At 53.0% G+C, this 27,702-nt stretch overlaps 4 protein-coding genes across 4 annotated transcripts; 3 read left to right on the forward strand and 1 right to left on the reverse strand.

Moving 5' to 3' along the window:
* Window positions 1-2,185: 2,185 nt before the first annotated feature.
* Window positions 2,186-3,240, reverse strand: NGA_2012310 (uncharacterized protein; the record flags this gene model as incomplete). The annotated part of the gene is made up of 1 exon (XM_005854990.1): window positions 2,186-3,240. A coding segment is annotated over one exon (1,055 nt), but the record flags the coding sequence as incomplete, so codon positions are not given.
* A 10,841-nt stretch (window positions 3,241-14,081) lies between these two features.
* Window positions 14,082-14,418, forward strand: NGA_2060710 (e3 ubiquitin-protein ligase ubr4; the record flags this gene model as incomplete). Its single annotated transcript, XM_005854993.1, has 1 exon — window positions 14,082-14,418. A coding segment is annotated over one exon (337 nt), but the record flags the coding sequence as incomplete, so codon positions are not given.
* Window positions 14,419-16,604: 2,186 nt separating this feature from the next.
* On the forward strand, window positions 16,605-18,150 carry NGA_2030810 (uncharacterized protein; the record flags this gene model as incomplete). The annotated part of the gene is made up of 1 exon (XM_005854992.1): window positions 16,605-18,150. A coding segment is annotated over one exon (1,546 nt), but the record flags the coding sequence as incomplete, so codon positions are not given.
* Window positions 18,151-18,890: 740 nt separating this feature from the next.
* NGA_2016810 (uncharacterized protein) lies at window positions 18,891-21,638 on the forward strand (the record flags this gene model as incomplete). The annotated part of the gene is made up of 1 exon (XM_005854991.1): window positions 18,891-21,638. A coding segment is annotated over one exon (2,595 nt), but the record flags the coding sequence as incomplete, so codon positions are not given.
* Between the last annotated feature and the right edge of the window lie 6,064 nt (window positions 21,639-27,702).

A 27,702-nucleotide genomic window follows, 5' to 3' on the forward strand; every position in this document is an offset into this window, starting at 1 on the left:
TGCTCCATTGTGACGCTCCAGTCCATGTCCGAGTCCTCCAATCCCGTGTAGGCCTGCAACTGACTCAGTCCCTGGATTGCCATACTCCTGTGGTGCTTAACCTTCTCCGGGTCGCTTTCTTTGGCATTGAGGCGAAACTCTGTGGCGTGAAGTTCCGGTGGCAAAAGAGATCTAAGCATTCTAATCTTTTCTTTTCATGCTCGGGGGGGCATTCCGTGAATCATTCAGTCTTGGCACGAGCATCCCCAGTGGGAAAAGGATGGAAGAGACACCGCGTCTACAAATAAGTTAGTCTTCAACATTTTTATCAAAGTGTCGCCCTTGGTCGAGGAAAAATGGAAAGGATGTATTCGGAACATTACCTTCCCTGATTTCCTTGAGCATGCGATCGCGACCTTTACTAGGAAACACCTTGGCGTTCTTGATAATACGCCGGTAAAGGTGGAGAACCGCAGCACTTGTGGCTGATGCTGGCACAGAAAGATGCGGCATGTTGAGACCGACGCACTTATTCTGTAGTTCTGCGTTATTGATGTGCGAAGCCCGTGGCAGAATGAAAGCTTTGCAGGGGTGGGGAGGTTACCCGAGGTCGAGTGACCAAAGCGAGCACTCTTTATAGTGTGATCCTGCAATTCACCTGGGTGAGATTGGAAGTATTGTGAAACACGAAATACAAAGGAGACACGTCGTTTGAAGTACTCGTCCCTCAAAACTCGCACACTTTGAGAATAACAATCGTTAATCGCGCTACATCTCTGAAAGGATGAACTTGGGTCAAGGAGGAGTCTCGTTTGTATGCAACGTGCCAAGGCGATCTAGAATGCAATTATTTCAGTGCTTACCATTGGTACTCCATCAATCGAGGCCTTGTCTTGAGCTCACACAGAAATACGATCCGTACGACAGGCAAGGGGACATTACTTTGACATTGACGCCAAGCCATATTCCACCCGTCGCCTCTACGGCTAAAGCCTTTGGTGGTCTGGAGGCCACAGGGACCCTATTCCGCAACACGGCATGTTTGAACTGCATGGCTTGTGGCCGGTTGTATATTTGGGTATAGCAGGCGCCATCTTCGCCCTTTTCCTTGTATGTCTTGTGCAATTGTGGTATCGATACTTCCGACAGCGCGGCGTGGGAAGCGAAACTCCGGTCCAGTACACAGAACTCCCGCAGAGACATGGTCATGCACGATTTGATCTGAGCGATGCACGATGTGACGAAGGCCATTTTATCGACGAAGTGGGAGAAGATGAGGAATACGGGGAAGACATCTTTGATGCTCTGTACGGGGACGAGGAGGAGGAGGAATTTCGTGGGGGGGCAAAAAGGAGGCCAGACGATGGACGAAGACTGTTCGGAGGGAGAAGAGATCAAGGCATTTTTTCGTCATTCCCTACCCCGCGTCCACCACGAAGAAATGCAGCAACTACAGTGCCGACGAGAGGCGATTCGGACTGTGCGGACGTGTCAGAGACGAAATCGGTCGCGAAATACACCGAAAAATCCCGTCCAGAACCCGCAAGGGACCACGGAGGACTTTCTCAAGGAGGAGGGAAGGAGAAGCGTGGGGAAGAGGAGCATGACACGTCAGGCAGGATCTCGGAAAGGAATGGGGTGGAAGGGGAAAAGGGGGACCTGGAGGCCGCACTAGTGGAGCAAGAAGGGAGTGTATAGCGATCGGGCAGGTGGTAGGAAAGGGTGAAGTGTGAATATTCAAGTCAGTAGCCGACCGAAAATGCCGCCGCGGAAGATTTGCTGGGTAAGGGAGGGAGCGGCACGGGAGGAGGGTCAAGGAGAAAAGGCTTTTCCGGCAGCCCCGAAAGCAATGTCAGGAAGCCCCTCAAAGCGAGCTGTCCAGGGTGTGTGGGTGCGGGCATGCGCGCTAAATCTGGCGCCCCAGCATTTGTATATTGCTTTCCTGTCGTTCAGCTCACGCATTGGCTGCCTCGTTCACCGAGAACGCGAACTCCCTCGGCGCCCCACCGTCTTCCCCCCCCACCGTGAGCATGCGCGAAGGTCTTGGCGCATCCCTCCACTCCACAGTCGTAAATTTCCTCCTCCTCCTCCTCCTCCTCTTCCGTCTCCTCCCCCTCTCCACCAAACCTCTCCTTTCCCCTCGATGCCCCGCCCTCCCTCCTCATCCACCGCAGCCCCCCCCCTCCCCCCCCTCTTTCCCTCCCCCTTTCCTTCTCCGTCCATCCGCCTCGCGTCGTCCACGCACACGCTCGCCCTCTCAAGCACGCGACAGTGCTGCAACCACTGCTCCACTGCCTCGCCGTACACCCGTCCCTCCTTCACGTCCCCGAACCGCCTCCCAAAGTCGTAGCAGGAATCCACTAGCCTTCCCTCTTTCACAGCCAATACTACCGATTTTCGATACTCCCCCGTGGGCGCTGGCGCCGGCACACGAAGGCTCTCACGCAGCACTTTCGATCCCTGTCCCCCACGACCGTCCCTCGTCCCTCCGTTAGCCCCAAAGGCCGTGCGCAGGAAGCGTGTGCCTGGGTAACGGGCAGCCAGAACCTCCAATTCCAAGTCAAGGGCGGCGCTGATGGGGCTGTACGGATCATAGCAGTGCATGACCAAGGGACAGGATGCCCTCTGCACTATTTTCAAGGCCCGCGCAGGCGCTACGTAAGTGTGTAAGCCCACGCCGAGCGCCTGCAATTCCGCCTGCTCCAACGCCCTCCGCACCATTTCCGCCCGGCGGATTTCCTGAAAACCTCCGTCGTCCCCGTCCTCCAATTCCCGCAACCACTCGTCGTCACTCTCTTCCTCTTCCTCGTCACCATTTTGTTCCCTCTCTGCTTGGCGGAGGAGAGCTTGTTCGTCGCCATCTCCTGATCCGACGGGCATGCCAACTTCCATAGCCCTGCTGCCACCACCTTGTTTTTCTCTGAGGTCGGACAACGCGGGATAATCTACCGTCAGGGAACAACAGCCCGTGCCATGCACATGCTGATGTTGATCATTGGCCTGCTCCGGGCCGAACACGTTCCTTCTGCGCTCCATCGCATGCCTCGTGATGTCGGCTGCCGTCAATTTGGTCATGAGTTTGGTCCGAGCCCGTGTGGCTTCCAACTCTTTTTGGCAGCAAGGGTGGAGGTATTCTTCCTTCACACGCTCTACTACGCTGACTTCCGTGCCATTTTCGTCGTGTTTATTTTCGGAGGCATAGTCACCGGGCAGTTGATGGAATGCATTGGGGTCATGGCCTACGGTCGACGTCATGAAGATGTAACCTGACAGACAAAGCCGCCTTTTCTCAGCCCTGTGGGGATGGAGTATGTGCATTGGTATCATCAGATCATGCGACACACAATAGTTATTGCTCCCCACAAGGAATAATATTTCCTTTTTCTTTTTCCCCCCCGGTCACACGCGTCTGGTGCCCCGCTTCGCTTCATGGCAAGCAACGGAAAGAGAACTTGAAGCCGCCTGCTTCGTTGTGGTGCAAGAAGAAAGTCATTTTTAAATGCATGTAGCAAGCGCTTCCAATGAAAAATGATCAACGACGTGTATGAAAAGTCAGTGGATGATTTCTCCTATTCGTGGATCCCCTTGGTCATTTTTAATGACCATTTTTGCACGCACTTTGCACCTCTCGATCCTCTGGCTGCTCGTTCGTATCCCCGCCACGGTCATCTTCACGATTGCCAGTGTCTTCACGAAACCCTGATAACGACCGCTTATCCTCCACAATGATGTCTGGAGACAATATTGTACCATGTGTCCATCTCAACGCCCGCCTTTCTTGAGCTTGCGTGGCTTTACCATGATACCTCCCCTTTTTGCGTCTCCCTTTTTCTTCATCCGCCCGATATTTCAAGTTCCTTGTTTAACGACATATTTCCAACATCAAGATAACATACCCTGTCCACAGACGCCCGGAATAATACAAAACTTGCTTGACACGACTGTTGAACACCAGCATGAGTAGTCGCAAGGGCGGTGGCGGTCCGGGCGGGAGTGTACCAAAGCGTCTAAGACATACGCACGCGGGCAATACCTCCCCGGCCAAGCTTCCTGATGCCATGCCAGTGCACGGATCATACTCCACTACTACCGTTACGGCGGCAACCACCAAAACTTGTAGCAGGGGTACAGATTCAGATGGCACTCCGGGCAGCACTAACGATAAGGCGTTCCGGCGTGCCCTCCTTGTGCATCGGCTGGCCCTCACTGACGCCATTGAAGTGGCTTGGAAAAAGAGCAATCCACAGATATTTTTGGCCGGACCGCCCGTACACGGCTCCACATATCTCGAATCGTACACTTCCTCTCTGGTAACGTGCACCTCCTTGGCTCTTCGGTGGGGGTTGGAAGAGCCTTTCCTTCGGGACGTGGGCTCCGTCTTGAGGTCCTGCCATCCCGAGATGCGCGCCTTTCTCGACTTCCTGGAAACGCCGTTGCCTCCGTCCTCGCTCGTCACCCGTATGCAAGACGCCTACGTGGACCTTCCACTCGGTGCACGGACGGGCAGTTCTCGTTCAACTCCAAGCGGTGGGAACAAAAGCTGGGAGGGAGGGACGGGTGGCAGCGCGAATAGCAGACTCGCCCTGGCCAAGCAGCGGCTGGCGGCATTATTGAGTGTGGCGGCAGCAGAGGGGATCAAGGCCCCCCCCTCGTCGTCCGGCGCCGCTGCCACGGGGATAACAGGGGTGTCTCCCCCGGACAAGGAGTATGAGACGGGGCAGGATCGGATGACTCCCTTGGCAGAAGACCGACACCTGTCGGCGTACGACGCGACGGTGCGGAGACTCTGCCCGGAGCTTCCTCCGCTGCTTCCCCTGCATGCTGAAGCCGAGGCGCGCTTGGACTTGGCACTGGAGACATTGGCCTCAATATTGGGTTCTCCGACCATGGAGCTCGGACAGGCACGCCACACGTCCTTTCTTTCCACTTTGGCCGACGCCTTGGTCCGCCAGGCCTTTTCTGTCTACGCCTGGCACCTGACACAGAACCGAATCGTCTTGCTCTCCCATTTCCAATGCTCCGTCCCGCGCTTGGCACCCTTGCTCTTTTCCCCCCAACCCCAACCGCCCAGCCCATACCTGCTGCTCCTGGTCGTGGGTGCACTCGCGATAGCTTCCAGGCCCGCGTCTCTTCCCCTTCCTTCCCGCTCGACCCCGGAGGAGAAGGAGGAAAGGAAGGCCCGGGAGATTTCCGTGTCGTTCGCTTCCTATCTGGCTGCCCTGTCCCCATCCGTGTTGGAGAGTGTGGTCTCTTGTGGATTGGGAGGGCAGGACAACGGGCCTGGGAGACGAGGGCAAAGGGGAGGAAGGGCATCACCGGGGAAGGAGACGGACAAAGACTGTCGTCGCTGGGGAGAAGCATTCTTGTATGGTGAAGCAGACGAAAAGGAGGAGTGGGCAGGGGCACCCAAGGGGTTTCCAGCCGCTTTTGCCAGTTTGCTCGTCTTACTGGCTGAAGCCGATGGCCTCCAGATCCTTCCTGACACGGCGTTTTCATTCTCGCCTTTCCCTCCTTCCTCCCTTCCGTCCCCGGGCCCCGTGCCGGGCGGGTTCTGTAGGGCCCTCTTCGACGTCTTGCTCTCCCTCCTCCCCCTCTTGGTCTCCCGCTCTACCCTGGTGCCCCTGGGAATGCATCAATTTTGCTGCTGCTTGGCAGTGGCTTTAGGGGAAGAAGAAGCGATGGAGCAGAGAATCGTGGGCGCCTTGGAATGGGATAGGGGACCGGCAGTACGGGGTGAGGAGGGGAAGGCCATGTGGTGGGAGGCGACGGGGGTTGAAGGCGGGATGAGGGAAGCCCAGACAGCGGAGCGATGTCGGTTGCTGGAGCTACTCGAGGGATTGCTTCTGGCCAGAGAAGAACAAATGGCGAAGGAAGACAAGAGGCAGGGGATAGAAGAAAGGGAAGGGAGAGGGAAGGACGCCGTGGAGGGAGACGGGGAGTTCGTGACCGCGGTGTCTGAGGTCAGAATGGGGAAGGAGGAGACCCAGACTATGGAAACAGACGCTTCCGGAGAATTAAAAGTCACGTCTGGAAGTGCATCGCAAAACCTTCCTCCCAAAGCTCGTTACTACTGCCACACGTGCACGGCGGAGGATTGTCGAACGGCCTTGGAAGAGGAAGTTTCCCATACATGTTGCGGGTATTGCGCCCGTCGCTGCCATGCCGGCCATGACCTCACGTATTTGGGCGACAGTTGCATGCATGCAGGCAAAAATTGTACGTGTCGGGGCAGCAGGATTGCAGCTTCCTCGACTCGTGCTCCTGGGGATGGGGAGGATTCCTCGATCTGCGGGCGTGTCTCGGAAGCTCACAATGCCGGCGCTGACGAAGAGCCCAAACCGCCGAAGGAGAAGGAAAAGGAGCAGGGTGATCTCGAACAGGCGCGGCATTGTGCAGCGCAAGGTCCGAGGGAGCAATGCGTACCAGACAGCGAAGCGGGCGTAGGAAGGGGAAGGGAAAGAATCTCTTCTACAGCGTCGTCCCGACCATGGCGTCATGCCAACGAGAGCCTTGCTGCACTGGTGAGAGCCTTGGTGGCCTTGTCCTCCGTCTCGACCCCCCCCCCCTTTCCCACCTCCCGTCACCACGAAAGCCTTTCCCGTCGCGTGGCTTCTCTTGCCCTGCTTTGGGCCCGGGGTAAGGAAAAGCAAGACGAAAGCCAGGCGCTCGCATCCGCCCTTGGCCGGCTTTGGGTCCATGTGGTCGGCTCCCGCCCTCTTCCCTCTTCGTCCTCGTCTCCTACCACTGTCACCAACCCCTCCCTTTCCGCTCCCATTTTGGGCATACGCAGTGCACGCACAACTCCTTCATTTGCAAATCCTACCCTCCAACTCCTGCAATTGGAGGAGGGCTCCCAAATCTCTGCCGCTACTCGTTCCCCCTCGACCACCGTCCCGCCCTCCTTCTGGCGACCACTTCCCGGCTATTTGGCACCAGGAACACTGCGCATCCACGCTTCAATTCATGAATCGAATGCCACACGCCCGTTACGCCATCATCTTGCAAACGGGATGGGTCGGCACCAGCTCGTGGCCGCCGACTCGCGGGGCAAGATTGTTTATGCGGAAGGGCGGGAAGTCGTCTTAGCCTCGATCATAGGTCTCATGGCGGACCGGGGGGGGGAGGGAGGGAAAGGGGCAGGGCGCGGAGGCCTCTGCATCCTCTCCCGTTCCACCCTCCCGTGGCCGCCGGTGGGACTATCTTTTCATCCTCTGCGGGCCCTCCGAGTCCTAGTGTGGGGCGTCTACGGCTGTCAAGTGTTGCAATTCGACAGGGAAGGGGAAATGTTGCTTCGATTTTCGATTGATCTGAATTTAGGCGATACAATGGAAGCCTCGGGATTGGTAAGAGCGGCGCACTGGCTCTTGCCTCCGGGGAAAGAACAGATGGCAGGAGGACGCTTTGACGACAGGCGTGAGCTGTTTGTTTGTGTGGTGTTGGAGTTCGCCATCAAGGTCTACCGGATCTCCATGCGGGGAGCGTCGGGTGCCTTGACTCACTGCTACCGCACCATGCCGGATGACCGCTTTATTTTTGATGCTGTGGCCTTTGCGCAACCCGAGAACGGGGAAGGAGACAATAGGGAATGGGGGAAAAGGAGGCTGCAGTCGTCATTTGGGATGAATATCTTGGTCATGACGAAGGGGCTGCAATTGCTGCGACTGCCACGTGTTGCCACGGGCGGTGTCTTTCTCGGGACTTTAGATCCTTCCACCGTGACGCCGTTACCACTCCCCGTCCACATTTCCTTGGAGCAGCTCCCTTCGGAGCACATGCTCGTCACGTTGCATTACTCGCAGCGCCTTGGGCTCCTGCTGGTTGGTCGGTGTGATCAGATTCTTGCCTTCCCCGTGGATGAAGGCTTTTCCCGCGTGCAAGAAGGCTTCATACTCCTGAGTCCTTCGCTCATTAAAAACGCACGTGCGAGGGCGAGCGGCGTGCGTCGAGGCCCACACTCATTTAATGCTCGGACACGGCCGATCTCGTCCCTATCCAGCTCAGGTTCAACTTCGTCCTTGCCTTTGCAAGCCTCCCACGGGCCGTACTTGCGGATTTTTGAGGGACCAACGAAAGGAAGTCACCCCTGTGTCTTCGTCGTGACACGAGACGTACTTCAGCAAACAGAAGGGATGGTAGTGCTCTCATATCGGGACGTCGAGGGGCGGGAAATGAAGGAAGGGGTTGGGGAAAGAGGCACGTGGTGTATCCAAGACTTGGAATTAGACTATCGAGACAAGGACTCCTTCGGGGGCAGCGAATCGAACACCCTTTCTAGCTTGGCCGCCAGTGGTAGCAGTAGTCATGGTGGGGATGAAAACCAAACCATAGCAGGCTTCACAATCGCCATGGGGCCAAAAGACACCCCTGTTGCCATCATATTGCATGGCAATGGAGCCCTGTCCCTGCATTCCCTCATTGGCACTGGAGCCGGCCTGCATGGTCTTGGAAAGAGGGCCTTCGCTTCCTTTCCCATCGTTTCCGTCTCTTCGCTTCGGTCCCCAGGCATTTCTGCGTCCCCAACCTACGGAGAAGACGCCCTTCACCTGTCGATCCAGGCGATTCGGTTTCTCCTTGATGATGTTGAAACTGACCTGACTACCAGTAGCCGCTGGTGGAGCAGTCATAACAATGAGAAGTCTCCCTCCATTCAGTCTCAACCTACACCGATCACCACTTTTCCGTACCTAAAATTTGACGGCCTGAGCACGAGGCTGCATGGAGCATTCTGTCTGGTATTTTTCGGGGAGCACGTGAATAAATTTGACTCCTCTGGTATAAGTCTCATCAGAGCTTCTTGCGCCAGTACAAAAGGAGAAAAGTATGGACGAAGGACATCCTTGACAATCACACATCGCGACGAGGAAGAGGAAGAGGAAGAGGATGAGGTCTTGGAAGAAGAGGAGGAGGACGATGAGGAGGACGAGGAGGACGAGGAGGAGGATCAGGGGGGAATGGCGGTCGACGATGGCAATCCTGGTATTCGCAGTGCACATGTGACACTCCCTTCCCCACCAGTGGGGAGTGCGGAAGAAAAGGATGGGAGGGAAGGGGGTGAGCGCTGTCTGTCCCTTGGCGTTCGGTCAGAGTTTCTCAAGACGTATGCGGTTACCCACGTCCGCGTGCTTGTTGGATTGACTGGATCTGCTACCATCCCGCGCTTGATTCAAGTTCTCGGGCAACGCCGCCTTACCGTAGTACCGCAGTACAGATCGACAGAGTGTGGAGTAGAGAAGAATGATACGGAAGACAGGGAAGGGATGCCGGAAGGCCATTCATTGGCGCGCTGGTACGATTTTATGCTGACGGAGGAAGAGATGTTGCTGGTACTTCGGTCGAGAATGGTAACATTGTCATTGCTCGGCGTTCAAGAAGGAAAACAGTCAGAGGAGAAGACGAACGCGAGGGGCCCAGTCCTGGACGCAGTAGAACTGTACGGTCGCTGCCTGGAAGAGCTCGACATAGGGGAAAGGCGAACGAAGGATGCAAGGAGCTACGAACCATTACAGAGAAGTCCGCCCTCCACATGTGAAAAGGGTTTGTTTTCGACGTCGAGAGGGATTCAAACATCGAGAGAGGAATGGCGGATGCGGTCGGAGCCGAGCACTGCTCCGTGGGAACTAACGCTTTCGGGAATTTTGCGTGTCTTGATGGTGAAAGCAAGCATGTGTAGCAGTATCAAGGGCTGCAATGCCGTTCCCATGGATGAAGAGGAAGAATTGGAAGCACAAGAGGGTCACTTGGAATATGCGAAGCTTTGTGCACGGAGAGCAGGAAGGCAGGCGGCGCAGGTGGCGCTTGGGATTACTTGGGGCACGTCCAGCAAACGAAGACACCATCATGCCGTGCGTGGGATGGCGAAGGACTTCCTTCGCCGACTCTGTGGGCTATCTCCCTCTCACACGATAGGAAAATCACATGAACCGACTACCGAGGTGGCGGAGAAGGATATGCAATATCATGGGCTCAAGGACGCGACACACCTCTTCCGTGTTCGGATCCTACTTGACTCCCCTTTTTTACCATCCTGTGAGCTGAGTGCCATACTTTACTTGCTCAGAAGTATTCTGACCAAGCGACCGCACAACCTGTATATTGGCTGGAAGTCCTGGGACGAAACCGGAGCGAAGGACCAAGGCGGAGATGGGGAAAGGAAAGATGCAGGTGGGGGTAGGTTGTGGACAATCTCTTTGGTAAAGCATGTGCAAAGGATAATCAAGACGGAAAGGGATCAATGCAAAGAGGACGATATACGAGAGCAGCGCTGCACCCTAGCTCGTGAAGTCATAGCATTTGGCTTGAAGGAGGTGGCCATGAATCTGAAGGGAACTGTATCCTCTGCGAAGCCTATCCCCTCGCCTGGGAGCCTTCCCGATACCTTCGCGTTAATTCCACCCTGTGTAGAGGCAAAAGCTGTGTCACGGGCCGTTGATTCACTCATTCGGTTTCTAGATAGTTCTGATGCGAAGGTCTCTAACGCCCTGGGCATTGGCATCGCGCAACTTATCCGAATCCACCGGGGAGAGGATCAAATGGAAGGCATAAGCTCGCTTCCGGAAGGCAAGCAGGAGGGAATTCGCAATGTGGATGCGTCGATCCCTTCCTCGCTCCGAGCTACGGAGTCTACCCTGTCCCGGACAGGTTGCGGGGGAGCTATCTCCCATTCGTCAAAAACGTCTTCTGAGGACGACAGCAAGATCAGGGGTTCCCTGCCTTCTGCTTTGTCATCTCGTTTGACGTCCATTCCTATTCTTCAGTACTCCTGTAACCATTGTGCGGCGTATCCTTTACCAGCAGGACGCTTTCATTGCACGGTCTGTGTCGACATGGATCTCTGTGTTGCTTGTTACTCATTAAATCCTGAAAATACAAGGGGGCACGTATCCACGCATCGCATGGTCTTCATGCCCGGGCAGGGTGAAGGTATAGGGACTCACAACAGTAGAAAAGAGAAAAGGCCAAATGTGACGATAGAGGATACATTTCAAGAGGGGCCCAAAGAAAAGGATTTAATCGTCAGGGACAACTCTTCAAAGAACGGGATACAGAGCGGACAAACCCAAAGATCTTGGGCAAAAAAAGCCGATAGGGAGGGTGGTTTGAAAGAGAGTTCAAGGTCTGCAGAGATGGAGGCGGTAACAGGTAGCGACGACGCTGGCAAAGGCAAGGACGGGAACGATGAGATATCTACAAGCCCCCCGCTCTCAGAAGTAGATTCTGGGATAGGGATGGACCGCCTCCTTCTCCTACTCTTTGATCGTATAATGCTGCGATTTTCACACGTCCTTCGCCGTGTACTGTGCGGTAGGAATGAAGTATTCAAGAGCGGTAAAAAGGAGAGAAAAGACAAAACTTGGAAGGCAACATGGGGCGGGGGAGAAATGCAGAGTATGAATCAAGTGGTCTCAACCGATGAGATGTGCATGAATTACGTCAAACTGCTGCTTACGCTGCTAGTACCTACTACTGCTATTAGCCGCTCGCGCCTCAAGAACGCCGAGATCCTAAGGAGCAACCATGGAAGACGCCTTGCCACTTCCCTTTCATTCGCACTCGGCATGGCCCTTTCGAAGCTGATAGAGGAGACCCAGCAACTTTTGATGGCGCCTTCGCCAGCAAGCAAAATCAGCATTCTACTGTCCCGTGCCTTGGCATACCTTTGTAAGAGATTTGGCAATACTGATGGCGTATCTATTTCGGTGCAAGACGTGGTCGCAACCGCTGTCGGTCCGAAAGGAAAATCGAAAATGGAACGACAGATATGCCAGCTTTTCTCTAATTGGGTGCTTGGCCGTGAATCATCTGTGACAAAGGTGCAGCAGGACTTGGTCAACAACAAAGCAAGTGCTATGAAGACCACGGGAGTAGATGGTGTGGGAGCACCTATTGAGTGGGATGCTTTGTGGCCGTATCCGAAAATAGCGGAGACGATGACATGGCAACATCGGGAAAATGAGAGGTTTCTTGTATTTTTCCGGGTTTCGGACCTCAACCCCTTCTTCTTTGCCTCCCTGTTTGACCTTCTGACGGCCGTAGGTCGCCTTTCAACGGAAAAGCCGCCTTTTTTACCCTCGCTCATTCCTGCCGTCGCGTGCAAAGCCTCCTCTGAGAATACCAATGATCTCGATTGGGATCCATCTTGGGCCCGCTGGCTTTGCGATCTGCTCTGTAGTGCATCTTTTTTGCCCTCCTTGTCCTCTCTGCGGAAAGACACAGCAAAGACCGCGGCCCCGTGGGCGACCTTAAAACGGAGTGCCCGAGGTCTTCTAAGGGTGTTGTGTGGGCCGAGTCCCTCAGTCTACCGTCGCACCCTAGACTTTTATTGCTTCTCGCAAGAACTTGGTGCCTGGTATCACGCGATAGACACTCTGCGTGTGGAGTCCACACGCCAGGTACCGTATGAGAGGGGGAAGGTACAATCGGAGTGGCCCGTGCGTCTGTGTAATTTGCCGTATTCGAAACAAGTGGAAATACACCGCTCCCTTTCCAGGCTTGTTAAGGGTGCCGTAACGTGTCCGAGGCATTGGCAAGCATTTTCGTGTCTCGACTCCTTCCCCTTCTCTTATTCGGCGAGCACAAATACGAACTGCGATTTAAAGCGCGGGACAGAAATGAATGAGGGAAAGGAAGAGAGAACCGAGGGAGAACGTGGAAAAATTGAAGAGAAGCCTCCCTTGTACGTGATTTTCTCTCTGATTAGTAAGCTAAGCGGGGGCGATGAAGAAGAGCTGATGGCTCTACATTTGCTTGAGTTGGCGACGGAGGAAACCCTTAAAAAGCAGATGAATGGGGAAGAGAAAGGCGAGAGCGAAGGGGAAAAAGGCATGACTCTGTCGCCCACGCGAAGGATCGCTAGAGATGAGATGGATGACAAGTCAAAGAAAGCGTGCGACGAGGAGGAGGAGGAGGAGGAGGGAAATTGGAGAGATGGCATCCTCTCGTACAAAGTGACACGATCTCGTGTTGCAGCTGCTGCGTCTCTCCGGGCCCGACCGCGCACTGGCAGCGGAAATAGCAGCGATAGTAACAACAGTGGTGAAACGAAAAAATCATTGCTGCGAAGGCGAAGACAAAGCCGGCGGCAGCTGGAAGACCGCAGCGGCAGTGAGGATGAGCTGGAAGATAAAGACGAAGAGGAAGAGTGTATGGAAGAGGAGGAAAAAGAAGAGGAGGATGAGGACGAGGGAGACACTGTTCTGCACCACGACTGCTTCGAGGAAATTGGAGAAGACGACGAGGATGGAGACGGGGAGCGTATCAAGATCCGGGAGTGTGCAGAGGAAGGAAATGGTCGGATCGGCTCCGATGCTTCGGACCCTGACCGCGACAACGACGAGTTTGTGATCGAGGAAGGTACCCTGGTGCCCAAACGCCTTGGATTACAGTTCTCCTTGCAGGCATTGAAGTCCGCCGCCTTGCTAAAGAATATGGGGCTCTTAACTACACACACAATGATTGACTTCGCGTATCGGGCAGTATATTCCCCATTTCTGCGAACAAGAGAAATAGCTGCTGTCCTTTTTCGGCGCTTTTGGGACGAGTTACCCCTAGAGGAGAAGGCAACATGTGTGGAGCAGATCACTCAACTATTGCCTTCTTTCCTTTCCAGAGGTTCGGATGCAGCGGACTTGCTACAGGCGATTTGCGCTATATTGGAAACGGAGAGGGACAAAACGAAGATCCGGAGCTTGACAGAGGCTTTTACTCGGTCATCTACTTATACCCCCTATTTCTCTGCTTCTCTCCCCTTCTTTGAGACCCTCGTTCTACTCTTGGAAACCCAGCTTCGGAGCATAAAGAACCATCCTGCCGCTCCTATATACGAAGAATTGCATGTGTTGAACGGCCACAAACCCCTTCCAAAATATTTGGACTCTACGCCTTGTTCCTCCTGCGTTCCAAAGTCTTCCCCGTCGATGTCTACAGGCAAGACTAGCTACCGACTTTTGCCTTTGGAAAGCCTAAAGAGCGTGTATCGGGCCACGGAGAACTGTCTTTTCCTGTCCCTACGCTCGTGCTACCAAGTTCGACGGATACAGCTCAACATAAGCGACGCGCACAGTCGTTACGTCAAAACGATTCGTCTCTATTTCCTACCTCGACAACAGACATCCTCCGCAGCTTTAGCAGGCGTAGACCGACGAAAGTGGGAATTTCTGGCGACGCTGCACCTTCACAAAGGCCAGTCTTCTACACAAATTGATTTGCCTGTCGCAGCCGTAGTAGGAAGTCTCTGGATAGAATATGGAGAATTCCATTCTTCCATTATGACCTCTGCTGCGTCCTTATGTGGAGGAGAAGGAACAGAAATGTCGGTAAGCGTTTCCTGTCCAAGCTGTGGGCGAGCCCTGGATGCGCATCGTTTCTGTCAGTCCTGTGGTGAGATCGCAAGCTGCCGTTCCTGTCGACATGTGAGCTACTCACAGGTAGAGTCATTCTTATGTGAAGCCTGTGGCTACTGTGGTTACGGAAATTTCCGCTTCCGCCTACTGGCTGTGCCTGCAACGCACACTTTGGGGGAAGGAGCGTCCGAGGAGGATGTAGAAAAAATCAGGGATGCTTACGAGCAAGCGGCACAATCTCTGGCGGAGGAGCAGCTACGCCTGAGTCAAACGACACTACCTGACGTACAGGTACTTCTCGAGAGGGAGACTCGTCTAGATACGTTTCCTAGAAAGGAAAGGAGAAAGGAAGCTCTAGGGGGGCGGCTATTTTTTTTGGTTGATTCCGCTCGTGCAACTATGGAAGGGCAAGACTTAATTTCGACGACGCGTGCCGATACTTTAAGTGCCTTGGCGGTAGAAACCGCAGCAGCTGTCGATGATTCGTCAACACGAAGCCGAAGACTTTCGAGAGACGACAAAGAGAGTACAGACTCTTCTATCCGGGGTGTAAGTTTTGCAGCTTTGCCATTATCGACTCCCGCGTCCCACCATTCTTCAGAAACTTCAGCACTTAGTGACATTCATCGTCGCATCGCACTTCTGCAGTCTTCGTCTCCTGCCCTTTCTTCTGCCCCTCCCTTGTTGACGGCCCCTTCCCTACCAGGTTTATGCTCGTCATCATCTTCTGTTCCCTCTATACTCCTGTCTCGTTCACGTTCCTTAGTCACTGCCCCAGCCAGTGCCACATCTCCCTCCCAATCTATTCAGGCCTCTGCGGCATTAAAGTATTACACAACACGTGCGAAAGCATTTCATGACAAACGTGCCCTATATGCACGACTTGTACAGCAATTTGAGGCGGAGTTGAAAAGATACGAGCAGCGGCTGGAGTTTGGGGCCTTGGGTACGAATGAGAGAGGAAATTTACCAGACGAAGGACTTTGCCACTGCCTCGAATGTAGTGTAGATATGGCTATTTCTATAGAAATCTTGGTTGCATCTGTGATCGAGAAGCACGATGAGACGAGTATGCGGTCTCTTTGGGGTTGGCAACCTACTACACAACAAGCGCAGTCTTTGCAGCAACGAGTACAACGGCAACAAAATCCGTCGTTACCTTCGCTGGTAAATTTGCTAATGGGTGTATATGACGAGGAATCCATTCATAAACCTGCCAGCCTTCGAAAAAACACCTCCATGTTGCTTAAGAATCTATGCGTGGTCGCGGGAAAGCAATTGCAAGATCAGCTACATTATGTCGTCCTTCAATCCATCAGCCGACTCCTTCCGCTCCTTCAGCATGAAACCTCCTTTCTCAACCCTCATCTTGAGCTAATTGAAGAACTCTGCTGGTCGTCCGATGTGGATATTCGTCCTTCTTTATCGCTCTCTCCTTCCCCGGCGCGCAGGTTAAATATAGATAATCTACGTCTACTTCCGCTGATACTCCGCCATTTGAGTACTTTGACATTCTCATCGCGACAAATATGTGAGCATGTTGCGCTACCTTGCCTTCGTCTGTTTGGATGGCTTCTGTTCAAAGAAGGTGGTGAACCTGATGAAAATTGTGTGACGTTCATGCTATCGTTACTGGATGAGACGCTTTCGGTCCCTCCATTTTTGCAAAGGACGAAGGATGGCACAGGCGATAAAGAGAATCGAGGGTGGATAACATTGGGGCAGCAGCGAGTGCGGAAAGCGATGTCACACTTACTCTTCAAGTGGAAGGCCAGAATGGCGAGCAAGGCAAGCAAATGCATCGACAAGCACGGTGGAGATAGAAACCAGGAAAGTAATGCGTCGGCTTCCACCTTGCACACTTTCACCTTTACCTCCTCCCTCCAAGATTTTCCTTCACATGAGGATTGGTGGCTTTACCTTCTTGTAAATCCCAATTCGCTTCCTCTGCGTGTCGAAGCTGGAAACATCATGTTAAACCTTTTGGAGATGGTGAAGCGTTATTTCTTGCGCCTCCAACGCCAACAGCAACAGCGGCAATTTCGACCACTTAGCAAGCCAAGCACCAACAATGTAACGGCTGAAAGACAAGTTGAAAGCACGAGCGATATGTCCGTCGACGGAGAAGGATATAAAGAAGGGTGCGAGAATGAGGAAGGAGATAGCCGGGAAAAGGGTGGGGAGGGTGGAATCAAGACACGGGCATCCGCTTTGCCTTGGATATCCTCGGGGGAATCCCCTCCTTTCGCTTCACATTCTCCACCTTTTGTGCTGCAGATTCGCCTGTTTGAACTCTTGATGTCCTATATAAGCCGAATATTCACCGGTAATGGCATGACAGAAGCCGGGTGGCGAAACCAGCACTTCAAGTCCTTCCTTCCACAGCGACAAGCCGATACCTCCTTCCTCCAGCTATTCTCCCTTCTTCGTCATCTGGTTTGCTTACCTCCTATAGCCCAATACATGGCTGTCCGCGGTGGCATTTCTTGGATTAGCATTCTGGCACAGGATGAACTTAACCGCGTACTGAGAAATATGCGTCACACTCCTCATAGTAGCAGCAGCAACCAAGGAGTTGTTTTTTTCCAGCTTATCCAGATCCTTAATGCTGTCCTAAGCTATCATCCGCATATCCGTCGGCACTGCCTCCGTGACCAGCTCGTGCCTCTGATGCGCATGGATCTTCAGCTTGCTTCGATGACGTTCCTACCACCAGCTCTGACAGTAGCCTTGAACGATATCCTACAGATAACAACCCCGGCACCAGACCTAAGAAGTAAAGCGGAGGAGGAAGATGCCTACATAGCGGCAGTCGTGAGTTTGCTCGTGGAGGAAGTCGAAGAGATGGATACGTACTCTCTGACAACTGCTTCTAACCCTACATTGCTACGTCCAAGTTCTGGCATTCCTTCTCCCGAGACTAGTAGTAAAAACCAGAAACATCGTAAGGTTTGCATGCTTTTACGCATCCTGAAGGATTCTATCGCTCCTCCTCGGACGCATACGCCCTATCGAATTCAGTTTCGACGCGCGCCCTCTCAAGACGATTTTTTCCGAGGAAATCTTGCAAGAAATCCGGTGTGGGCCAAAGACATCGAGGATTTCGTCTCCGAGTCAAATGATGATGAGGCAATTAATGCTAAAGATACAAGTCAAATACATGGAAGGGAGGAGGGGCCGACGGTGAGAGATTTGAGACGGTGGTTGGCGAGGGAGCTTGGGATCGTTGACTCACTGGAGCTCCTGGAGTGTTTGGTGACTGGGAAAATCCTTTCCTTAAATTTACCCTTGCGTTTGGTCTATTCCGGGATGTGGAGGGAATGGGTGATGAAGAAGCATCCGGAGATGTATGGGATGGACAGGGGGAATGAGGGTGGTGGGTCAAGAGGAGGAGCCGGGGTTGGTGGAGGAGAAGAGGTAGTGCAATCGGAACAAGAGCGGGAGTCCGAGTTGAGTGATGCAAATCTTCCACCTATGGTAGTAACCTACCGACTGATGGGTGTGGATGGAGAGCCAACAGAGGAGGTAGTAGAGACTTTAGAGGACGAGAAGGCTGAAGACGAAAAAGCGGCAGCAGCAGCACTGTCGCTGAAAATGATTGAGGTGATTGGCAGTGTCAATGGGGGCTTACACGCCCTTTTGACACTGGTACGTCCTCCCATTTCTCCTTCATCTTCCCTGAAAGAACGGGAAATTTCATCGTTGGCCATCAAGACTTTGCGGCTTTGCTGCAAAGCCCCCGAAAATCGCTCCAGACTCTTATTGCGATTGAATGGACCGGCGACCCTGCTTTCGTACTTACTGACAGCCTTGAGAATGTCGCGCCGTGGGGGAGGGAGAGGGGTGGGAACAACGGCTTTGTTACAACTTGTGGAAGAGCTAGGCAGCGGGGAGGATGGAAGTCACGCAGAAATGCAGAACGAGGAGAGGGACCGGACACAAGACTCGGGCACTTGCACGACCCTCCAGGGGCAAGAGGGGCAGAAAACTGTGAAAAACAGTGAAGACGACACAGTTCGAGTACTTTTGGACGCCCTGGAGGATACAGCGATTCTAGATGTTCTTCGGGCAAATCCCTCGTTGACCAAAGCCGTAGGAAGGCTTCTCCCATTCTTGACATACGGTCGCATCCAAGCCTGTGCCGTTTTGACAGAAAAAATTGTCTCGGAGATTGGCTGGGTTCGATGGCAAGGGCGAGCGGAAGACAAAAATGGACGGCAAAAATCGGGCGAAAAGGAAAAAGAAGAGGAGTTGGGGACCGCTGCCGCCTCCTCCCTCCCCTTGCTAGTAACAATTATGCTCGAAGCACTTTATGGCCTCACAGGATGTCGACAGGGAGGGTCTGCTCCTACTACGATACGCGATCAACTCTTGGAGCGTGGTTTTACAGCGGCCACGCTTGAAGCCCTGCAAAGCGTGTTGCCCATTGAGGACGGCATTGGGCGTGCGGTGCAAGAAAGTGGGTCTCATGGCGACTTCTTGAAGAGAAAGGAACGAGTGGAGGGAGCATGGAAAGTGCGCCTGGCTGCGCCGGTAGTTTTGCCGGCTTTACGGGTGCTTGCGGGCTTAGCAAGGGGGGGTCACGTCGGAACGTGGACTTTGCTCCTGTCCTCAGGTGCTTTGAAAATGCTGCATGACATCGAAGAACTGACGGGGGCGGGACATGCAGGGTCTGTGGCGGAAGAAATGCTGGAAGATGCTCTGAGTGCGGGTACTATCGCCTCTAGATTGAACTCCCCGGAGTCTTTGTCCTCATCTCCATCCGTTTTGCAACACGTGTGCGAAGCTATTCAAGATTTGCGGAAGAAAACTAAGGCACAAAAGCGGAGACTAGCGCAGCAGAATCGGTGCCGTACTCTGTCAGCGATGGGTCTCTCTATCACACAGGGTTATGCGTCTACTCTAGGTCCATCAATTGCTTTGCCTATGCGTGAAGCAGACGCGGCCTCTCAACAAGAAGGGAACAAGGCGGCTGCCCACATCATAATCGACGACGCAGGAGGCAACGTCACTCCCTCCTCTTCCGCGGTCTCCTCTGAATCTTCTCTTTTACATCTGAGTGGCGAAGCAGCGTCCTCTGACTCTGTCTCACGTCATCGTCGTCCGCGGTCTCTGTCTCTCTCGGCATTGCCCTCGTCTACCGCCTCCTTCCTCCCATCCAGCATGTCGGCCACAAAGAAAGCAATTTCAAAAACGTTGCTTTCTGCTTCTACTTCGAGCCACTCGAATTGGTTGAAAGACTTACAAGGACTCCCGGAAGAGCCGGGACTGGCATGTGAGGTTTGTCAAGAAGGCTTGGCTTTGAAACCCTCCGAGGTTTTGGGCGTGTATATTTACAGCAAGGGCGTTGGCCCTTGCGATGTTGCATCTTTGGAGGGTGATATTGTCATGCTGAGCAGGGATAATTCCCGGAGCAGTGGTGGATCGGAAGCATCGACCGGGATGACTGCGGCAGGACCTACGTCAGGGACGACAGCGGCAGTGCCTGCGTCCGGGTCCACATTGTCGACGACCGCTCTGCTACGCGCACGCACCCTTTTTGAACCTTTTGGACAGGAAGAAATGGGAGAGGAGGGAAGAGGTATGGAAGAAGGAGAAAATGGAGGAAGAGGACGAAATTTTACTTGGGGCCGACGTCACCTTCTGGCGAGTGCAAGCTCTTCACCCCCCTCGTCTGCCGGGTCTCGCCGCAGTTGCCGTTTAGTGACCACTGTCTCGGCCTTCAACCTCATTCATCTTTCCTGCCATGCAGAGGCAGCGCGTGCTGATCGGGTTCTGAAACAGCCCAAAGGGGAATGGGAAGGTGCTTCCCTTCGGAACTCTCGTGTGAGCGCCAACGGCCTTCTTCCCATACGAGGGCCTCAGACGTCTCCAGACGCGTTCTCGCAGGCAGTCGATAAGCATTTTGCCCGGCTGAAAGCATTTCATCAACATGCCCCTGTCTCTCGTCTCGGCCTGGTCGCTCATGACGTTCGCTTCCTATTGCTTAGGGTTTCGTACGGTGATAGCTTGAGGAAAGACTCCGGTGGAGGGTCTTTGTCAAGCAACTTAAAGCTAGTGCCCTACCAGCTGGCCATGGCGGAGTACTTAAAAAGGGAGGAAGGCAACGAGGAGAAGTGTGAAGGGAGAAAAGTATCTGTCTTAAAAGAAGCGGTGTGGGCGTGGCTGGAAAAAGGGAAGAAAATGCTGCACGGCTTAGGGGAGGAGTGTGCAAAAACGGAGGTTCCACAAGGAGAGCAGGTAGCTGAATATGCAAGCAAAGTGGAATCAGGTCGAGAAGAGCTGTGGCGATCAAGCGGCGTTGATGTAGCTGCAACGATGAGAGGAACACAGAGATTGTCATCACCCGGGCAAGCGAAGAAACGCAAGAGAGATGGCAAGCTGTCCCTTATGGATGATCTGTCGGAGTTGGCGGCTGGCTCGACTTCCATGCCCATGTTTGCCGTGTTGTTCTTCTCGCTAGAAGAGTGGGAGGCGGCTCGTCCAGTTTTCGCACGACTTCTACTGCTCTCGGCACACCTTTGTCAGGGAGAGGGCAATCTGCATAGTATGAGCATTCAACAGGCCGGAGGGGAATTGAATGCGTCCAGAATGGGAGCGGGAGCTTTTCAAAGCCAGACAAGGGGATTTCAGAAGCATAAAGATTTGGGAGACGGGAGTAGAACTCAGAAACGTCGACGGGCACTTCCTGAGGGTGACATGTTGGATACAAATACAAGACCTATGGCTTGGAATGAAGAAGGAGTGGATGAGGATGAGGATGACGAAGATGAGAAAGGGGACAAGGAGGATGTACATGAACGGGAGGGGAAGCAGCTGGCTCGGGTCCGAGGACGTCCGTTGTTGATATATTTGACTCTATTGGACCTCTTGGTTAAGGGATTTAAAGGAAGGAGACAAGAAAGGGAGGAAGGCGGAAGATCTGAGGGAGATGGATTGTATGAAGATGACCAGCAAAATACGAGAGTATGTGAAGAAATTGCATCAAAATTTGAAGAGTTAACGAGCGAGAAAGAGAACGAGGGATGGCTTTTTCGCGTATTGACGGGGAATATTTCTCTAGGGGAGGTGAGAGGGGTAAGAGTAATACCAGGTGCCACCCGGGACAAGGATGGAGCTGATGAGGTTATCCGCCTTGTCAGATGTGGTGGTAGCTCCCTTTTGTAAACACGCTTAAATACTCATGTATAGCAGCTTGGACATTACGTGTAAAAGTGAATGCACTGACACCATTGAATTGGGCGGCTCATCGAGGGTTTGCGAGCGCGGGAAGCATAGAGGAAGTACCAACACATCCTCCCAAAAAAATCATTTAGAGGGTATCGAAATCTTGCCCTGTGTAATTTCTTTGTATATTCTCCCTCCCACCATTGTATGTGGTGCACACGTTTTCTTTCCTCATTCCGTCTTCCTACACGTGTGCTTGTCTCACGAGCATACGAAAGATTTTCATCGATTGGCCTTAAGCCTTTATGCCCTTGCCTTATCTCTTGTTCACGTGCATCATGCCTATACGTGTGAAAAATCTGATTATACATTACATGATTCATATCACATCATAATACACAATTTAATTTGTCTGGCAGCTCTTATAAAGTTGTTCCCACAAATAAATGTACAAAATGAGTACTTTCAATTTATTGTGGGGCTGAAACATGGCCAGCCCGAATTACCTAATTGATAGCAATACCCAGAAGGGTGCCCGTTTACGATGCAAACGTAAAATGTAGACTTCAACTGTGAATGAAACATTCCATTTAATCAATCTGCGTCAGAATATGCGCATAGGTAGGCATGAACTGGTAAGCAGGGACGGCAATATTTGGGTAGGTCGGATTGTAGTCGCTTGCCCTTAAGAGTTTTGTATTGGAGGGCATGACGTGGGCAGTATTGATCCCCACCACATTGAAAGAAGCATCGAGCAAGGCACCGCCGCTTGCTCCCGCAGCGCAGTCACAGTTGTGAAAATATACGCCCTGATACGCGTCTTCCAAAGAGCACTTAGGGTCTATACCCGCGGTCTGACTGTACCCATCCTCTGAGTACCCGATCAGCGAAAATTTATTGTACATGGGCAATTGCCTCGTCAAATCCGTAGGATTGATGCCGACGTAGCCTTGAGTCTCGCCCAAAGGCGTCTCCAGCTCTATGATGGCCCAGTCGCTGTTTCGATACACCTCCGGGTATGTTGTGCCGTACCACAGTCGTCCCCATGCCGAGGAGGCTGCATAGTAGTGCTTACCCTCCTTATCCGTGTGGTACGCCACACGAAACTTGGAATGGTAGATGTTATCGCCGTCAATCGATGTCCCATAAGAATAAAAGCAGTGAGCGGCCGTTAGAACGTAGCTATGAGAGGGAAAATGCCAGGCGGCAACGAATAGGTTAGTCCCAGGGAGCACAGGCTCTCTTTTACTCTGACAATGTGCGTTGAAAAACTCGGCGCCGAGGAGGCACCCCAACTGATTTCAAAGAGACAGGCATCACCGACTTATAAAACACAGCATACCGCAGACCCGACCTACCGTTTTCCTATCAGCTGGCCTGTGCAGTAATACGAGGCAGGGAACATGAGCTTGCCGAACGTGCGGTCAGGGTAAACATCGGGATCAAAGTACGTCCGTTGGTCCTTTGCGTACACATTTAGCCTCCTTTGGTGGACGTCCCTTGTGTCGATGGACTGCTGCTCTCCCTCCACCCCTACATCCACTGCTGCGGCCACCCTGTCGGTGCCCCCCCGCAGCCCTTTCCCCAAGTTTTCCTTCAAGCTCTTCAGAGTCAGGCCTTCCAAAAATTTTTCAACAGAAGGAAGGTCGGCGTCATCTTCATCCCGAACAAGATCTTGCAATTTCCCACCTATGGGAAGCGTCCCCAAAAAGGCTCGCAGGCTTATATAATTACCTTGATCTACGGACACATTAAACCTAAAAGTATGAGGACACAAAAAGTTTGGATGGGACGAACTGAAATGGTGCAGGTCATGGAGCCTTGCATTCAATGGGCCTTTTTCCTTCGAATTTGGGCTACTTTTCGGTAGTGAATGCAGAGAATTTCACCACTCCTGAAGGAGGGACTGGCGGCGACAGACGAGTCTCTTCGTCTCCACGATTCCCGTCTGGTCAGACTCTCCATTTTAATACCCTCCTGCTTACATTCTAGATTTTTCTCGTAACGATCCACTGCTGGAGCTCATTTTATTGTACTTAGAATGGGGGTTTATTTCGCATCCCACGCTCTGAAAACGAGCACCCCATCCTCCCGAGGGGCCTGTCTGTGTGCCTAAGACTAGTACACTCAAAAGCGCCCAGTTGACGGCCAAGAAAAAGAGAAACCCTTCGAAACTGTTATTGCCTCTATATTTCATAGCTCCTGGAAACTTCTCCTGGTGTCTGTCCTGGACAATGGGACGGTACACCGCTTAACCACTCTGGGGCCCTGTGATTGCCAGGGGGTTAGAATATGGAACAAATAAAAGCCAATTTTTGTGAAAATTGTGGTACAGGACTCCACCTTGTGCCTCCACTCACTTAAAATATCATTCATCCATATATTTACAAACTACTGCGCAAAAAAGATAAAAAAAGGGAAAAAAAACTCGGGTTCGAGGGCGCGAGGGATGCGGGTTGAAGGACGTCGTGCGGGCCGTCCTCCTTTGGTCCCTGTCTGTTACTGCAAAGCTGCAACTCCAAAGCAACTCACACGGAAAAAACACGAGCCAAAGGAGAGATGACGTGCGGTATGCACGAGGTAGGATCCGCACGGTATCCATTCAAGACATTAGTGTATGCGCTTGAAAACTTCAAAATAAACGAGAAATAATCCAGCAGCACAACATCGATGCCGGCAACGAAGATCGTGGCTAAGCGAGCGCCGACGCCCCCCCCCCCGACATTTAATAACAATTCTTGAGCCGTTTTCTGACGACGACCGTGCTGTCAACGGGCGGAACGCTGGTCATATCGCTATGGAATCAGCATGGGTGGATGCACGGTCCTTTCCGATGCAGGAGAATGGCGCGTTATGGACATTTTGTGGCATTCCGAGAAGGACGCAAGAGCAAACCCCGGACTCTCGGCACCGCCGAGCACCATCTGACCGAGCCAGCTTGACCAATACCCACATGTTCGCGTTTTTGATTGGTGCAAGCGAACAGACATGCTACATCTGGGTACATTATTGCCTATAGATGAATTAATTGAATTTCTCAGGCAAGAGTTTTACTCATTTCTGAAACGAAAATGGCCATTTTTCAACAATGGACAGGTGTCGCTGTCGAGGGGGTCTGTATGGTCCCGCGGAAGAACTTGAAGACCTCGAGAAATACGTGCCGCCAAGTTTTCTGTGCCTATTTTCATCTTTCAGTTCATATTCATTTAAGATTTATGGAATTTAATATCCTAGTCAATTTTGTGAAGATGAGACTTGTGTGTCAAGCTTCCGTATAAACTCCATTGTCCACCCAATTTGCGGTTGTCTCCATTTTACGATGGAAAATTGTCCCAAACCGAGCGATGACTTGACTTTTCTTTTATCCCCTATGGCCACACTAGACCCCCTTGCAAAAAACGTCCCATGAAATAGCACGTAGTGATGGAAACATCGAGCAGTAGCCCTGTCTGTATCGAAATTTCAGGGTCAGCGGAAGGCAACTGGACTGCGAATAGCATAAACGAAGAAGACACGAAGGAGACCAAACAGGGCTGGAACAAGGACGCGTATGGGAAGAAGAGTGACGAGAACGCGATGTTTGGAGAAGAAGGAGATTCCGACAGTCGAGGAATGGATGAGTTACACGCGGCAGAAAAAGATGCGCGAAAGACTAGGAGTGTCAATAACGACGACGAGCACTGCGGCGACGATGCCGACATAGACATGGACCAATATGTGAGCATGGACGGGAATAAATGGCAGGAACAAGACTACCAGAAACGCCTTTTTCATCGCGTGGACGAGTTTGAGGAAGTGCATTGGAACACGCTCCTCCGCCGCGCTCGACGATTCACGCCTGCTCAGGCTCTGTCGGACATGCAATCCGTCCCCCTCCCGAAGGCGCGCTTACGTCGTTTTATTCGCATGGACATGGTCAATGGACAACAGCACAAAAGTGTCATGGGAGAGGTTCAGTGTCTGGTGGCCAAGGCGTGCGAATTCTTCATTTCTGACCTGAGTCATCGTGCGTATATTTGTGCAGAAGAAGACAGGCGCAAGTGCTTGCAGCGCTGCGACGTGGCTAGAGGCATCTCTTTGAGCGATATGTTCGACTTCTTGATAGACATAGTGCCCCGGGAATATATGCATATAAAATGCAAGCGAGGCACGAACCGAAGTCGGATCTGGCAGGCCTTGGCTACGTTAGAGGCCGGCGATCCGGGGGAAGATATCAATCAGACGGGCACACAAGGCGCGCAGGGGATACGGAGGAGTGGACGGAACGCGTCCTTTCGTCAGCATCTGGCGCTTGTCAGTCCTCCACCTTCTCACTTCCTTCCCCTCCCACGCCCCCCTCCCTCCCCTCCCTGCGCTCCCAGGAGGCGACCCCTCCCCCCCTGCCCCTGTGCCTCCCTCCCTCCAGTACTCCTTCGTCCTCGCTTACACTCGCCTCGACAAGACGTCGCGGGCGTCCCAAAGGAAGCAAGAACAAGCCGAAGCCTGCACAGCCGCACAGTCAGTACACGGCATCGAGTCTAGGACAGCGACCGGAGGTAGGGGTGGACGCGGCGCAAGGGCAACCGGGGGAAGGGAACCTGCGCCGGACGAGGAGGGGAAGGGAAAGAGAAGAGGAGAAAGCCGGTGACGGGAGAGAGCGGGATGCCTCGGCTGTCTGCCTTCTGTCCCGCTTGGGATATTCCTCCCTTCCCGCGGCTCTTTCTTCGTCTTCACGGGCGACCTCAGCTCATCCCCCGCAGGGAATGCCGCTTGTCCCATCAAAGGTGGGAAGGGAGGAGGGAAAAGAAGCGGGAGGAGAAAGGGTGGAGAGAGAGGAGGGAAATAGCTCGGCGCGACTCTCGCACGGGTGGACGCAACAGAAGTTGGAAAATGCGTTTGCACAGGATCAGCAATGCTGTTCCTACACCCGAACCATGAAAGAACAGCCGCGGAGATGGCTAGGACTAGAATTTTCCCACGTAAAAAAGGGGAAGAGTGAGAAGAAGGAGGAAGAGGAAAGAGAAGAGGATGAGGATGACGGGAGGGGAAACACGGTGGCACGAAGAGCAGAGCATATGGCGCAGAGTGAGAGTGAGGATGACGAGGAGCTCATGCATGCCCTTCCCGGCTTTGCTGGCCTCGGCGCTGAGGATAGTTGCCCGCCCCAGGGGGGCCGTGCATGCGCTCCTTTTTCCTCCTCTCCTCCCCCGGCAGATCTGAATCTTTATCCTACATGCGTATATGACACCATGGGTAACTCAATTCCCTCCTCCTTCCAACCGTGCTCCCCGACCTCCCTGGACTTCCCTCCTGCGGACGCGGCCGGAGTCTTGTACCAAACGTATCCCTACCCCGTGCATTCCCCTTAACGCGTGAAGGCCAAGCGGCTGTATGGATTAGCAACAGGGTCAGCTCGCGTTTTAAATGAGGCACTTGAATATTTTCCCTTGTGGGCGGCGCCCGTGTTGAAAAATGCGTGGGGGATAGACAGGAGGGGAAAATGGAAGAGAAGAAGGCGTCGTTAAACGATGAAGAGAGAGAGATTCACGTTGGATTCCCTTAAACGTTGGACTTGATCTAGAGGATATGTAAGTATTGCGTGCGAATATGTGGGCCTCACGATGTTAAAATGTATCAATTGCACAGAGGGAACAAATTCGAAGAGAGAAAATCGGACTTGGGATGTAACGAAGAACATTCCTCTTGTCGCGAGGCCTTCCACTCCTTCTCAGGAGCAGAGGACAGGCCGTAGGTTTAGTGAAACAAAGTGAGAGGGGGGAATGTTGTGAAGAGTCAAGGGGGAAAAGTCAGATGTGTGGCAAATCTTCACACCGGAATAAAGGGGAACCTGGATGTGCGGGCGATGCTATTTATAGGCCCTACTGCCCTACCAAAAGAAGTCATGGAAAACGAGCTTGGCATTCCTCAGTCCCCAGAGGATAGTCATTGTGCATCTATACTTTTGTTACAACCTTTCGACACGCGATGCCTTCTTTGCCTTTGTGCTACAAATGCGATGCTGGCCCCTGCCTGTACTTGTCTACTTTACAAAGTCGTTGCCTGACCCTCTACACGCGACGTCCTTATTCATCTTCGTCCCTACACACCTGACAGCGCTTTTTATCATGTGGAAACCGTCATCCCTCCTTCAGATCTCCCGATACCATCCCTCTTCCCGTCCCCCTTCCCTCTTCCCCCTCTCCCTCCTCTCGCCCCTCTCCCTCCTCTCCCCCCTCTA

This window comes from Nannochloropsis gaditana, assembly GCF_000240725.1.
Source record: "Nannochloropsis gaditana CCMP526 unplaced genomic scaffold scaffold325, whole genome shotgun sequence".
Taxonomy (NCBI): Eukaryota; class Eustigmatophyceae; order Eustigmatales; family Monodopsidaceae; genus Microchloropsis; species Microchloropsis gaditana.